The following is a 14,498-nucleotide window of genomic DNA, read 5'->3' on the forward strand; positions in this document are numbered from 1 at the left end:
ATTTGGAATTGTGTTGGAGCACCAGTCTTCTAAAGTTCGAAATGCAGCATTTGGTCAATTCAATATCAGGACCCAGAACTGCATCCAGATGTAAGGAAAAATCACATTTTAATGTCTGCTTTATGGTTTGGGCCTGGTAAGCCATCCATTTTTACATTACTAACACCATTTCTCAAAGAAGCATCATTATTGGAGACTGAAGGTGTTGATTGGCAAGACATTGAGGGTAACCGTCATGTTTCTAAAGTGTATGTGCTGATTTGTAGCTCTGATTCTGTGGCTCAGCCGTTGCTTCGTAACACAAAGCAGTTCAACGGCTTTTATGGCTGTGATTTTTGCTATCACAAAGGTGGGAAGACATATCCATATGATAGACCTGAACCCCCCCTGCGAAATGAGAAGGATCATTTTAGTCATGCAATGTCAGCATCAGTTGATGAGCCAGTGTTTGGAGTTAAAGGTCCATCTCCTTTAATGATGCTTGGTCACTTCCAAATGATAAACGGTTTCATTCCTGAATATCAACACAATGTGTGCCTTGGAGTCACTCGGCAACTGTCTACACTGTGGCTTGATACAGCAAACAGGGAAGCCCCCCGGTACATTGGTAAACAGATAAAAGAGATTGATTTGCGACTTGAAAAAATAAAGCCTCCTGTTGAGATAACCAGGACACCAAGGTCACTTAGTGAAAGAAAATTCTGGAAAGCTTCCGAATGGCGAGCCTTTCTCCTCTTCTATGCGTTGCCCATATTGAAAGGTATACTCCCTGTCAGATTTTGGAATAATCTATTCCTTTTGGTATTCAGCATATACACATTACTGCAGGATACAATCAAGACTAGAAGCATCTTGATGGCAGAAGTGGCTCTTAAAAAATTTGTTATTGAGTTTCAAAGACTTTATGGAAAGAACCACATGACTTTCAACATACACTTGCTCACACATGTCACACAAAGTGTCAAACACTGGGGGCCTTTATGGGCTACCTCAACGTTTCCATTTGAGTCCAATATGGGCACTCTACTTAAATATTTTCATGGTACTCAGTATGTCCCTTCACAAATTGCTAGAAAATTTCTGATGTGGAGAGAATTGCCAGAAAAGGCCAAACACACTATCGCCTCTGGAAATACAAAGGTGCAGTCATTTGTTGAAAAACTTTATGTCTCTAAGCGTAGAACAGATAAATGTGACACACTAAATAAAAGTATCAAAGGTTTTGATCATCCCCCACTGCAAGAAAATATCCCAGCCTCACATAGGCTTGCCATTGTTAAACTATGTGGAAATCTAAGCAACTGCTTTTGGTATTACAGTCGTTTTTTGGTTGATGGAGCTCTGTATCACAGTCAGACATATGACAGAATAAAGAAAAGGTTCAACAGTGCTGTATACCTGAAAGATGGTCAGTTGGATTCACAGATAAATGTACAGAGTGATTTCATACATGAGGTTAGGAAGACTGGAAAATTAAGTTCCATCTGGCCTGATATGATAAAAGTGAAATGTGTTGTTGTTGAAACCGCTGACAAATTGTACATTACACCTTTGCCAAATCCATATGAACGGGATTAAAAGAGCTCCCATGAGTAGCCTTAGTCATACTACTGCAAAGCAAGTGTTGTAGTGGAGACCTCCTTTTGCCATTTGCCTTGTTTTTATGTATTGTATATACATTTAAAAAAAGCACATGTGTTATGGTGGCTAATGCCAGTATGAATCAATTAAAAAATGTCAGATTTGGTTTCAAATAAAATTCAGACATTTGATTTCTGTCCCTGTTTGATAATAATGTCATTGTGTATATGACGGTGGTTCAGTTTCACCTACACCAATCCTCAATCTTTAAAAACATGCAGTATACCACAAAGAAACCAGTATGTGTGAAAATGTACTATTAATGTACTACTACTTAAGTATATCATGGTCAAAAGTTTAAATATAAGTATAGGCTCAATATACTTAGACTTTTAGTATAATTTTTAGTATAAGCCAAGTATAGTTAACTTAAACTTTGTTAAGTATATCTCTGATAAGTACTTAAAAAGTAAACTGAAAGTATACTCTCTCATTTTTAGTTTAAAATTAATATACCTGAAGCATACTTGCATATACTACTTTTTTGGTAAGGGACTGCAACATGAGGTGAAGGTCGTGGATGAATGACACAACAATGGGCCTCATGATCTCAACATCTCTGTGCATTCAAAATGCCATCAATAAAATGCACCTATGTTCATTGTCCATTACATACGCCTTCCCATACCATAACCCCACCGCCACCATGGGCCACTCAATCCACAATGTTGACATCAGCAAACCGCTCACCCACACAACGCCATACACACACTGTCTGCCATCTGCCTTGTACAGTGAAAACCAGGATTCATCCGTTGAAAGAACACCTCTCCAAGGTGCCAAAAAAAAAAAAAAAACCTCTCCAAAGTGCCAGACGCCATCGAATGTGAGCATTTGCCCACTCAAGTCGGTTACGGCGATGAACTGCGTGCAGTCAGGTCGAGACCCCGATGAGGATGACAAGCATGCAGATGAGCTTCCCTGAGACGATTTCTGACAGTTTGTGCAGAAATTCTTTGGTTATGTAAACCGATTGCTGCAGCAGCTGTCCGGGTGGCTGGTCTCAGACGATCTTGGAGGTGAAGATGCTGGATGTGGAGGTCCTGGGCTGGTGTGGTTACACGTGGTCTGCAGTTGTGAGGCTGATTGGATGTACTGTCAAATTCTCTGGCTTATGGTAGAGAAATGAACATTCAATTCATGGGCAACAGCTCTGGTGGACATTCCTGCAGTCAACATGCCAATTGCGCTCACTCAAAACTTGCGACATCTGCAGCATTGTACTGTGTGATAAAACTGCACATTTTTATTGTGGCCAGCCTAATCAGCATCTTGATATGCCACACCTGTGAGGTGGATGGATTATCTCAACAAAGGAGAAGTGCTCACTAACACAGATTTAGACAGATTTGTGAACAATATTTGAGAGAAAATGGCCTTTTGTGTACATAGAACAAGTCATAGATCTTTGAGTTCAGCTCATGGAAAATGGGGGCAAATACAAAAGTGTTTATAATTTTGTTCAGTGTATGATCATTTCACTGTGCAATACATTATAAACGGGTGCAATAATGTTAGAGCGTGGATCAGCCCGTATATTTCTGTCCAAACCTGACCCAGCCCAAGTTTGACAGTTGTGCTTGTACCCAGCCCAGACTCAAACACAATTTCTAAATTTCTGTCTGAACCTGGCTCGGACCCTCAGGTACCAACGGGTTCGGTTCAGGTACAAACACAAAATTTCAAATATAACTTAAGGCCTCAGCAAAATTATTTTTGTCAGGCTCTTTTTATTCTGTCTGTAACACTAAGCCCCACATGTGCTGGTTCCTACTGAAGAAGTAAACATAAGTCATAATTAGTTTCAGTATTTTTAGTTGGGATGTCATGATCCAGTGTTTTTTTTTGTTAGTTTTTTTTTATGTCCCGTTATGGATCAGAGTCCTTTAATATTAAGTATCTGCCAATAACATTTCTGATCTGATATTTGCTTATATTTACCTACAGTAAATGTTCATTAAACATCTGACATATTGAAATTGAAAATAATCTGGCACCCTGTGTTTTTCAGGAGATTATTGATCCAAATAATGGATCAGATCCTGGTTCCAAAATATTAAGTGTATCAGCTTAAATTATTGATATGAATAAAAGAATAACTGCGGGATGGAAAACGCACTCTCAGAACTACTGTACAAATTCACCACAGGGCAGATGCTAACTACTACTTTGCATCTGTATGTGAACAGACAATTTGTCCAGTACAGTTTAGATAGCTCTGTTTGACAATTTAATACGCTGCATTAAGAAAAGGTGGCAGCTGTTGTAGCACCATTGAACAAAACCATAAAATGTATTCTGCTCAAATACAGGACAGTAGAACCAAGTAAGGATAAAAATTGGATCAGCTTTATTCTGGCCGATACCTATGAAGTGTGCCTGTATCAGTGTTGATACTGATACTAAGTATTGTATTGATGATGTCTGATTGTATCGGATCAGGAGATCTTTAATTTTACAGACCCAAACTGAGGACACCAAGGTTCACTGTCAGCACAGAAAACCATGAGGGCATCCTATAATTTAAAATTTATCAGCTCTATGATTTGAAATATACAGTGATTATTCTTTCAAAATGTATACCTGTACTCTTAGATTCTATTAGCAGTCATTACATGGGATTCAAAACACTATTCAAAATAGGTCTGCAGGAAGTGCATCAGTTTTACAGATTCCTCCTACTATGTTTTACTTATTTAGTACATACATGGATAATGGTCTCTCTGGGAGCATCGGCACCAGCATCCTGGCTCACAGATACTGTAGACACCTCCTGTATCTATGCAATGCAGAGGCTAGAGGATCTTGAGCCTGAGGATTCAGTCCACTCTGTTCCTTATCTCCCATGAGGCCAAAGGCATGGAGCTCCTGAGGTCAAAAGACAAGGAAACCAGTAACCATACAGCACAGAATAACTCTGGGGCAATGCAGGATGATATAATACTGGAAAAGACATGTTGTGAAAATGGTAGTGTATGCTTGTCCTTGAAGTGCTGCATACAAGCACAACCTCCATGACCTTCATGTAGACAAAATGGGAATCAATAAAGTATCACATAATTTCAGCACAGGTTGTTGAATATCTTTATTTATGCTCTCACTCACTCACTCTTTCATGAAACAAATCACAGTTGAACAACAGATCTGAACTGATAGAATTCTATACAGTTGACAATTATTAAACAGAAAGCGTACAGTTATCACTACCAAATTTAAGGCAGAATTCCACACAAAAACTATCAAAATTTTTGATATTGATACAAATGACCCATTTTTAGTTTCTCTATTAAACTAGACAGTGGGAAAAGAACATCTACAACAAAATCCTGCCTTCAACACTGACTTTGTTAGTAATATATTAACATTTTACATGAATAAAATATACTATGTATTATACATTAAGATTCTTGACCATTTATGACATGTTGCCCTTCTCAGAAAAAAGGTGTTATTGCATCTCTCGAAGTAACCATGGTCCTGCAGCGAAACAGTTTCACCGTCATGCAGTTTTTTTAAACAGTTAGCTTCAGATGCTAACATACTGAGGGTCATTTGGAGAGGAGATCACATGTCCATGGATGACATTTACTGACAAAATGACAAAAAGTATGCAGGTGGAATACATAGAGCTTTCCATACGGTCACTGTAAAGTTCAGCATTTGCAAATTTGATTAGCTTTTAAAAAGCCAAGGCCAAGTAGCGAGCAATACTCAGAGTTCCCAAACTATGCTGCCATGCTAGCTTGAAGATGCCATTGTCCAATAAGCTGCTCCCAGAAAAATACTATCTGTAAAGAAATGGCTCAACATTTTGATAGGGTCTTTTGTGTTGGCATAAGTAAATATGAAGCTAAGCCAATCATAAAACCAGGTGCATTTTTTTTATATTTCAGGTTTTATACAGATGAAAGAAAATAAATATATGTTAATAAGAGAGCCTTTAGCTATGTTTGTTTGCTTTGCACATAGCCAGGCTACCTGTCTCACTGTTTTCCATCTTTTGTGCTAAGCTAGGCCAGAGCTAAGGTAGCTCGCTACTGGCCCAAGCTTCATATTTAGCATACAGACACTAGAGTGGTATCAATGTTCTTGTCTACTTTTTGGAAAGAAAGTGAACAGGGTTATTTCCCATAATAAAAACCTTGTCCTTTAATTAGCTGGGGAAATGCTTTATTGGAGGAAAGGCATTTATATGTAAAAGAGCAATGGAAACGACTCTGGATTGAAATGAGCTGTCACTGTCACAAAAACATGTAGATATAAGGATATATAAAATGTATATTTATACATACATACAAAAAAAAAGTGCTATATTTGCTAGATTTGCTATATAGCCAAGTCTTTTAGACACCAATGAAACAAGTTAGTATTGGCAAATATCTGCTCTTTACTGTATGTTTTCTATTTGGAAGTGCATCAAGTCAATAGCGCAAAATCGACACATTTGCAGTTTGCTGTGGCAGGTTTTTAAAAGGACAGCTCGCTGTTGTTGGAAAAATATACAAACATACAAAATACAAATAAAGTTGATTTAAAAATTATTCAAAATTGGCATGTAATTGGCCCAAAGACACAGCAATTATTTTAAGTGTCATAAATTTCTGGCTTTCTTTTGTTGCTGGTATCACCGAACACTGATATACAAATGTGCCTTGGTTTCTTGCGATAATATTGTTTCTACCAAGTTTTCTTTGTTTTACATAATTTGCACACAGACTTACATGACAAAAACACAGTGTAGTACAGTACAGAGGCGGTTGAGTGTGGCATGGTATAGATTTTGATCTACTGATTGACAGCACAGTGGCACTGCCAGTATGTGTCATCACAAACTTGTCTCCCTGTCCAAGCTCTTGTCATGCCTCCGCTGCTTGTGCCACTTTTCGCCACCACTAGAACAATGGCACAAAAGAAAAAAATTAACCAAGAAAAATACTGAAAGGAAAAAAAGCTAATGTGTTTATGTTCTTTTTCTGTACAGGAACATTTCAAATGCAAAGTACAAATGCATTGCCAGCTAGGTGACTATCAATGAATCCAGATCACAAAGCATGCAAATATGTCTTGCAAAGGGTTAGGAGTCTGTCTTCAGTGTCTCATGACACTGAACTATACAGCAGGACTACAGTGGCTCAGATGTAGCACTAGTTAAATTAATATGACAACCAATACAGCATGCTGCAATTGACATTATAAAACATGTCCTTGAAATAACATGCACACCCAGGCCATGCTGTGTAGTCAGTCCACCAACATCTAGTTATTACTGATTTATCTCAATATTTATTGCATAATCTTTCATTGCAGGGTCATAACTTGCAGCACAGACCAACACAGACTATTATTAATCATGTGAAGATCAGGGAACAACTTACCTTTGGGATTTCAGCTTCTAAGAGGTTAGGAAGGGGAGCTTAGGGGTGGGATTGAATGAGAGAGGCAGGCAGAAGAAACTATGTTAGTCTACTCTATGGGAAATGTATGAGGGCAGGGCTTCTCTTAGATAAACCCTTTCATCTAAACACACTTGCTCCTCAATTTCCTAGAAATATAAAAATTAAATGTTCTGTAACTTTTCAATAACAAACAGCTGCCACCCAAACACATCATTTTCCCTTGAAATGGATTTTTCTGACCCTGGAAAAATAAACATACTCTGGATTACATAGAGTTTGGTACTAGAGCCCTTTGATGGATTACTTATCTGGATATCTGAGATGTGATGAGGCTAACCTTTTAGCACCCGGCTCCCTCTTAATGCTCTCAGCAGGGCTGACACTCCTCCACACACTCCCGAACGATCCTTTGGACATCTCATCAGTGATGTTAACTGTGGCTGGGTCACTCCTTTAAAAACACATCACAAGGAATGACAAAAAGGGTTATTTCACTCTCTGTTATAAGACTTTTGACAAACCTATTTATTTTACACAAGAAAATAACATTTTTCTAGTGGAATAACTACAATTTGTCACTAGCAAGCCATTACTAATATTATAAATCTGATTTGTATAAATAAGATCTGATGGTGTTTCATTTTGTGTTGTACGTGATTATAAGCAAAAACTTCAGCAAAGACTGCACCATTAAAGTCTGAAGAAAACTGTATTCAAGCTGGAAACAGAAAAAAAGGCTGTTACATTGCTACTCTTTTAACTTGTGTTGTGGTGCTGACTGGAGGACGCTTATATTTTTGGCCTTTTTGTTTTTGTTTGATAGAGACAGAGGTTGCAATCAGGTGCCCAAATAATGCACCGGCATGAGTCTAAATGTGCCTTTTTAGCATTACAGTATACAAAACCTTGGATGGCCTTGTGCTAAATAAGGACAATTTAACTGTTTCGCACCCAATAACTGGCTGCTAATCCTTTATAAACAGGCTCCTTAATGTCTTGAAGTGGTACATTTACAATATCTAGTATGAAGAATTTGTCATTCAGTCTGACACAGTGGCTTTTGCTGGAGGCATGGGTAACTAAAATGCAGAATGCGCCTTACTTATAATGTCCCTCCAGTGGCACTTGTACAATGCCTTCCTCCTCTGCAATAATACTGTGTTCTTCCTGAAGAAAGAGGTAAAAACATGTGAAACAGCATTGCTGCAGCTGAAATTCAAAGTTATCAAAGGATGCTTTGGATCATCCGAGCTGTGATCTATTAGTGCACCTCCTGTGCTGCATCCTCCAGCTTCTTCTTCTTCCACTCTGGCATCAGATCATCCAGCCAGCTCAGTTCTCTCTTAGTGAAGATGAAGTCCAGCAGCTTACGAATGAACACCAGGGCCAGGACCTGAAGCAGCACAAATAGATATCCACAGTCATATGCAGTATGCACACAAATATACAATGTTTATGTACTGTACACAAACACGCTCAGGTTACCATCATGGGGAAGACAATTGCAGCCTTGGAGGTCTTGATGATCCAGAGCAGCATGAGGCAGCTGAGCTGAATGATGGTGAAGAGGTGCACTTTCCTCAGAGGGACATGGCGAAGGTAGATGAAGTCTGGTTGATGTTTGGCCGGCATGCCGAACAGCCTCAGACGGTCAAAGAACTGCACAGATACAAACAGACACTCAGGAATTCATCCTGCATGTTTTCTTGACTAGTTCTTTTAATAAAATACCAGCCGGCAGCATCTGGACTCACTTGAATTCCTCGGAGCGAGGAAGCCCCCATGTACAGAAAGACTCCATACAGCACAGGCATGGGGATAAACTGGAGACAGAGAAATATTTAGGATGAGGACAAGCACTAAAGTATATCTGGAAAAGTCTTTTTTATATATTCAGTGTCATTACTATCATCTTGAAAAACTGTAAAACAGGTAATGGAGTGCTCCATCAGATGACATATATAAATACTATCAGTGCTTAATTTGTAAATTATGAAGTTTTGGAATATCACTAGATGATGGACCCAGCATGTCAGTGTTTGGAGAGGAGGTCCCAGAATGAAAAACGTTCCTCAATGACCAGCATGTTTGAGTAGTTTCCACAATAAAAGGGCACAAATTAACCACTGAATACTGTGTATAGTATGAAATATACACATGCATAAGGTTGCTAATGATGTGTTCAAGTCCCAAATTTAGTTTTTAGGAAGTAGATGGCCCTATGGTCCAGCAGAGGGCACTATCAGCTTAACCTATTGCATGGCCTACTGAACTACAGTCATCCCAGACCAGCTGATTCTATAGCCGCAAAACCCAGAGGTTATTCAACTGAGTCAGGATGTGTTTTATTGCTTATAATTCAGTTAGGATTCTACAAAGTAATACAAATTTTATATAAAGAGGCTTTACAATATCTAGTTGAACCTTTTGTAATTATTTTTTACACAGAAATAAAACCATAAGACTAAATGAGGCATGATTTCCATCATATTCTTCTTTCTTGCATTAGTGTGCATGTGTATTTGCTGTTTATCTCCTGACTTTGAGCACAGAGGTCATGAAGACGGAGCAGCCCATCAGGGTGAAGATCATCAGGCCAGTGAAGCGCTGCTCTCGAATGCCCAGGAACTTGGGTTGTTCTCCAGGGGCCGAGCACTCCGACTCTAGCTTCAGGCTGTTCACGTGGGAGATGGAGAGCACGGTGGCTGCCACGAACCACGGCAAGCCCATCACAGAGCACACACCCAGCATTACTGATACCACAAACAGGTCCAGGTGGTAGCCACAGCCTTTCTGCAGGAGCCAGAGGAGGGACATTTTAGATAGTCGACTTTTTTAATTAAATAAATAATGAAGGGAAAAATTGTACTATATTTTTGTGACAGGGATTTTAAATGACAGTTTTCAAATACCTTTAATTTGTGCTCCTTCCTGTTAATAATGACAGCTGTGATCTGCTGGTCCATGAAGATGAGGATGGTGCAGAGCAGAGCAGGGATGAAGGTGATGACAACAGTCCACCAGGGGTTTGGTCCCAGAGGGTTTATTACCCAGCCACGGTCATCCCTAGTTGGCTTAATGACAAAAGAAATACTCAATATTAGCATCACAGTTAGGACCGCATTTAAATGGAATTCTTACTGGACATTTATTACATTTATGCCTTTGTTATTTAAAGATTAATGTTCAGTATCAGTATTTTCAATTGTAGGTGAAGGATCATATAATTCTTGGTACTGTGTATTGTCAACACATCTGGCCTGCAGTATATTAATTAAATAAGAAAATATAAGGAAGAAACAGCTGTGAAAAATCTTGAACCTTTAAATTCTAAAACCCCCAAACAGTTGAAATGAAAATAACTTTATGGGGAATATTTTACTGACTCCAAATATGTGTTCAACCTGTGGATTCTAAAGACATTATAAATCCATCTGTCAGCTTATTATTAGCAAGCAGCCTACACAACCAGATGTAGGAGTCAGGCACCCACAAAGCTGTGCTTAAATGCTGGTTGTGCACTGAATAGCAGCAGCCTAGGACTGTTTAAAGCACTGCGTAAAATAAAAGTGGTCTCAGAGGTGTTTTTAAAATAATAAAGTAAAATATACTGTAATCATTGCATTCATGGTGTTGTACCAAAAGCAATCGTCCGCCAGAAACAGACTGTAGTCCATGGGAGTGTGCAGGCTGTTAAACACATTGCCTACTTTATCTCCACCTACAGCTGCCTTTGTCAGGATCAAACCGTCATAAAAACAAAAAACAGACACAATGTGCAGTATATCCTCCATGGTAATAGCAAAGGTATGTCTTTGAGAAACTTGATCATGTGAGGAAATGGTAAATGAACAGTGAATGACAGCAGTGCGCAGTGAGGTCAGACTGCCTGTATCATGACCCAGACATCTGCAGGGTATTGTTTATGGCTCTTGAGTTGCTTTCATGTCTTATTTTGTGTGACAATGTGCAAAAATTGTACATGGATTGTGGTGGATTTGTTGCAGCATGGAGCACACGTTCACAACACAGCAGTTATTTTAAAAATATTTTATACAACATAGAAATAGAGCATGATGTCTTACAATGACTCTGCAATAGTTGCACAACAAAAAAGTAATAGTTGGATGGGGATTATTTCTTATTTTAATTCTTATGCGAGTCTTTAGATACAGTAGCTCCCCACTTGAAATCTATAAAAATTAAAGCAGCATAAATTATATCCTGGTTGCAATTTTCCAAATTAGACAATACTTTCATAACTTTTCACACAACCTTTAAATGTATTGTCATTTACCTGGATATCAAATCAAATCAAAATATAAACATGTTTTTTAATCTATCATGCCTTTGTCAAATTTCTGATTACAGTTCATATATTCAAGTCAAAATCTCTTTTAAACTGTTTATCAATTATATTTTAGAGAAAAATGCATATACTTTATACTACTGTTTGGTATAAGATGAATATAAAGTAGCTTTTGACAAGGGAGGTTTCATCTAGACTTACTTTGAACTTGTTGGGGACCTGCAATTTAGGTGAGGGGATCCCCAGGGCATAATCTATAAGCACCATAGAGAGGATGGTGATGAAGACAGCAAAGTCACTGATGATGGCCCGCACCTGGAGGGAACAGATAAATCAACACTCTTCAGACAAATCCATATAACATACTATACCACAACCAGAATACAGGGTAGCACTCATCACCACAAGGTGGCGCACTATACTACAGATTACTGTGTCAGCATCATGCCACAAATTACATTCATGTGTCATCTCAATGATAAATCATAGAAAATTCATACACAGAATGGCCAAACAAACTGCAGGATTTTTACTGTATCATAAAACAACCGATAGATGGCAGCAGAATCTAAAATTACACACAGAGGCAAAGCTGTAAAATTAATGAAGCAGATTCAGTTTGCAGCATTAATGCACCTGACAGCAGTAACAAACAGGAACTCTAACACTAAAGTGCCAACTACAAAGGGATGATTGACAACAACTGTGTATTTTCTGCATTATTTGAAGGTGAGTGTTGAGGGCTACCTACCCTGGTGGGGAAGTAGCGGCTCGTCCTGGACTCCTTGAGGAAAGCGGACATGAAGACGGTGGAGAAGAAGAGCACCACGCACCAGAGAAGGACATCAGGCATGTAAGGGCCATGGGGACCGCAGGCGGTACCCTCGAACTCCCCATGCAACATCTCGCACTCCTACTGGCACCAGAGGACACAATGACGATGATGATGATGGTGATGGTAATAATTATCAGGATGATGAGCAGGAACGTGATATGAATAATAATGGCAATAAAATAACAGCAGATGAGGGGCGATGATGGTCAGTGTCAGTGATGAATTAATGAAGTCTGAATATCAACAATCTGCTAATTATTTCAAAGATATTTAAAGCACACAGCATGATTAATCAATTTGCATAAAGTCCCAGTGCCTTTGTGTGACCCTATCTTCAAAACATTTGCTGCCATAGAGTCTGTCTAACAAGCATGTGTAGGAATGGCACAGCATACCACCACAGCCATGACTGTCTGACAGTCAGAGAATCCACTCTTCACACTCTTCATGTTCATTCTGCACAGCAAAATCCTGTGAAATACTGCCCACATGTTCTTAATCCCCTGCGTAAACCTATGATGCTTCGTGATAATACAAAGTATGGAATAACAAGGTGCCAGAATGTAAGAAGTACCCTCAACTTTGTGTGTTTGGTTTGATTTCTGGATAAGCATCTGTGATTTAAAGTCCTGTTTCTGTCTTGAGTTCTACTTCTTTACAGCTTAAGATTAGAAGTCTTAGTCAGTGCATCTGTAAGCCATATGTAGATAAAACCCTTATGCCTATGTAACTTATGTAAAGGTCTGTTGCAATATTTTCCTACAAATGTCAAATGTTCTCTACCTTGACCTCCAGCAGGGTCCAGTTGACCTGAGAAGCTGTGATGTTCTGCTCCTCCCAGAAGTGCAGAGTCTCATTGCTGGGGGCCCTAGGCTCCACACAAGCACATCTATGAAGGAAATTTTAATCAGTTTTCAGAATTATTTAGAACAAAACAAGACTACTGTACTAATAAAAGATAACATTTAACTGAAAGTGACAAAACAAACAAAATAATCTAACTACCCAGAAGATGAAAACAATGGCAAAATCTGCTGGCTTCAGCTTCTCAAATGAGAATATTTCCAGGCTTTCTTACTGGTAAAACACACTGGAAGCGTGTTCTAAGTGCTTAAAGTCATCAGAACTATTTGACAACAGAGCAGCAGCAGGACAAAGAGTCTATATCAGCCCAACCAACAAGACAAGTGTACTGGACAAAAATAGTTTTCATGTAAGATCATCAAGAAGACATCACATTTTTATGTAGCTTATGGATTTAGATTTCACTGATTTTCCCTTCCTTGTGTAGTAATCTGATTATCCACAGAATCAGAGTATTGTTTTCTTTTGTTTACCAGAGCGTATTTTGTCTTTATGGTGATGCAGTAAGGTATTTGTTCTCATCACATGATAAATCATTAGGAAATTTCATGGTTTGTTGTGATGGGTTGAAATATGCAGTTGCACAGTGTTATAACCGTTTTATATGGGTGTTGAGGAATTTATTGTTCGTATCTCATGTTCTATTATTTTGCAATGTTTTGAGTGTACCACAAAAGAAGACAACCGAAAAAAGGAGAAGAAGAAGAGAGGAGAAGACGCGCGAAGCGGGCGGAGGAGAACGAAAAAAGAGGGCACGGCAATGGCCGCCGAGGGTGTGTGGCTGTGAAGTATTCAAAACATAAAGAAAGTGCTCAGACTTCAAAAAGACGAAACTGAGAAAACTAAGCTAAGCTAATGCTAAAGCTAGCTCCATCGTGTCTGTGCTAATTACCTCGTCGAGAGTCACAAGGAAGCACACGGTGTTGCCACTGGAGATTCAGAACTCACCTGCGTGGGGAGACGACAGGGCAGTAGGATTCCATGTGCAGACGTCCTGTGTCCCTTGGATGGTAAGAACGAGGATTATTTTTCTTTCAGACTGGTATGACTGTTAAAATGGTTTCGAGTGGACATAAGCTCCAACGCGCGCCAACGCAAGCTTGCATAGAACTTGAAGAGTGCACTCAGGTTGATTTTGTGGTTAAAACATCATTTCAGTGGTTTAAAATATTATTTCATGTTTGAACTGGGCAAATTTGTGGTATATGTTTGTTTAATTAATACACAACCTGGAACTGTGTTTAGTGTGTGTGTTTATTGTTTCTACACTGTGAAACAGTCCCTGGAAAAATTGTCCATAAGTTACAAGTAACAAAGTACATGCATATTCTGAGTTATTTGAAGTAATATCATTTCTGGGAAAACTCCAGTTGATGTTTTAAAGGTGAGGATCATACTGAACCCTAGACAAAGTTTCTTACATTGGAATGTCTCTTTTGCCAATTTGTTTTTT

The 14,498-nt window shown here is 38.9% G+C and overlaps 2 protein-coding genes across 6 annotated transcripts in view; one reads left to right on the forward strand and one right to left on the reverse strand.

The window, feature by feature from the left end:
* The first annotated feature begins 79 nt into the window (after positions 1–79).
* On the forward strand, positions 80–2,566 carry LOC109951534 (uncharacterized). The gene is made up of 3 exons (XM_020586103.1): positions 80–409; positions 638–1,455; positions 2,489–2,566. The coding sequence occupies exons 1-3, from the start codon at positions 112–114 to the stop codon at positions 2,564–2,566; spliced, it is 1,194 nt and encodes a 397-aa protein (XP_020441759.1). The 5' UTR covers positions 80–111.
* Positions 2,567–4,701: 2,135 nt separating this feature from the next.
* The window catches only part of LOC109951520 (sodium-driven chloride bicarbonate exchanger-like), a 64,722-nt gene continuing 54,925 nt past the window's right edge, over positions 4,702–14,498 (reverse strand). For 3 of the 5 annotated variants that reach the window (XM_020586072.1, XM_020586074.1, XM_020586075.1), the window contains 12 exons: positions 12,965–13,070; positions 12,098–12,259; positions 11,548–11,661; positions 9,950–10,111; positions 9,579–9,830; positions 8,792–8,860; positions 8,523–8,696; positions 8,308–8,430; positions 8,140–8,204; positions 7,375–7,488; positions 7,017–7,054; positions 4,703–6,533 (listed from right to left, as the gene is read on the reverse strand). In XM_020586072.1, the coding sequence (XP_020441728.1) occupies positions 7,042–7,054; positions 7,375–7,488; positions 8,140–8,204; positions 8,308–8,430; positions 8,523–8,696; positions 8,792–8,860; positions 9,579–9,830; positions 9,950–10,111; positions 11,548–11,661; positions 12,098–12,259; positions 12,965–13,070 (1,354 nt within the window). In that variant the 3' untranslated portion in view covers positions 4,703–6,533; positions 7,017–7,041. Of the gene's footprint in view, positions 6,534–7,016; positions 7,055–7,374; positions 7,489–8,139; positions 8,205–8,307; positions 8,431–8,522; positions 8,697–8,791; positions 8,861–9,578; positions 9,831–9,949; positions 10,112–11,547; positions 11,662–12,097; positions 12,260–12,964; positions 13,071–14,498 lie in introns of all 5 variants that reach the window. The other 2 variants (XM_020586073.1, XM_020586076.1) reach the window with 1 other exon arrangement.

This window comes from Monopterus albus, unplaced genomic scaffold (assembly GCF_001952655.1).
Source record: "Monopterus albus unplaced genomic scaffold, M_albus_1.0 scaffold394.1, whole genome shotgun sequence".
Lineage (NCBI taxonomy): Eukaryota > Metazoa > Chordata > Actinopteri > Synbranchiformes > Synbranchidae > Monopterus > Monopterus albus.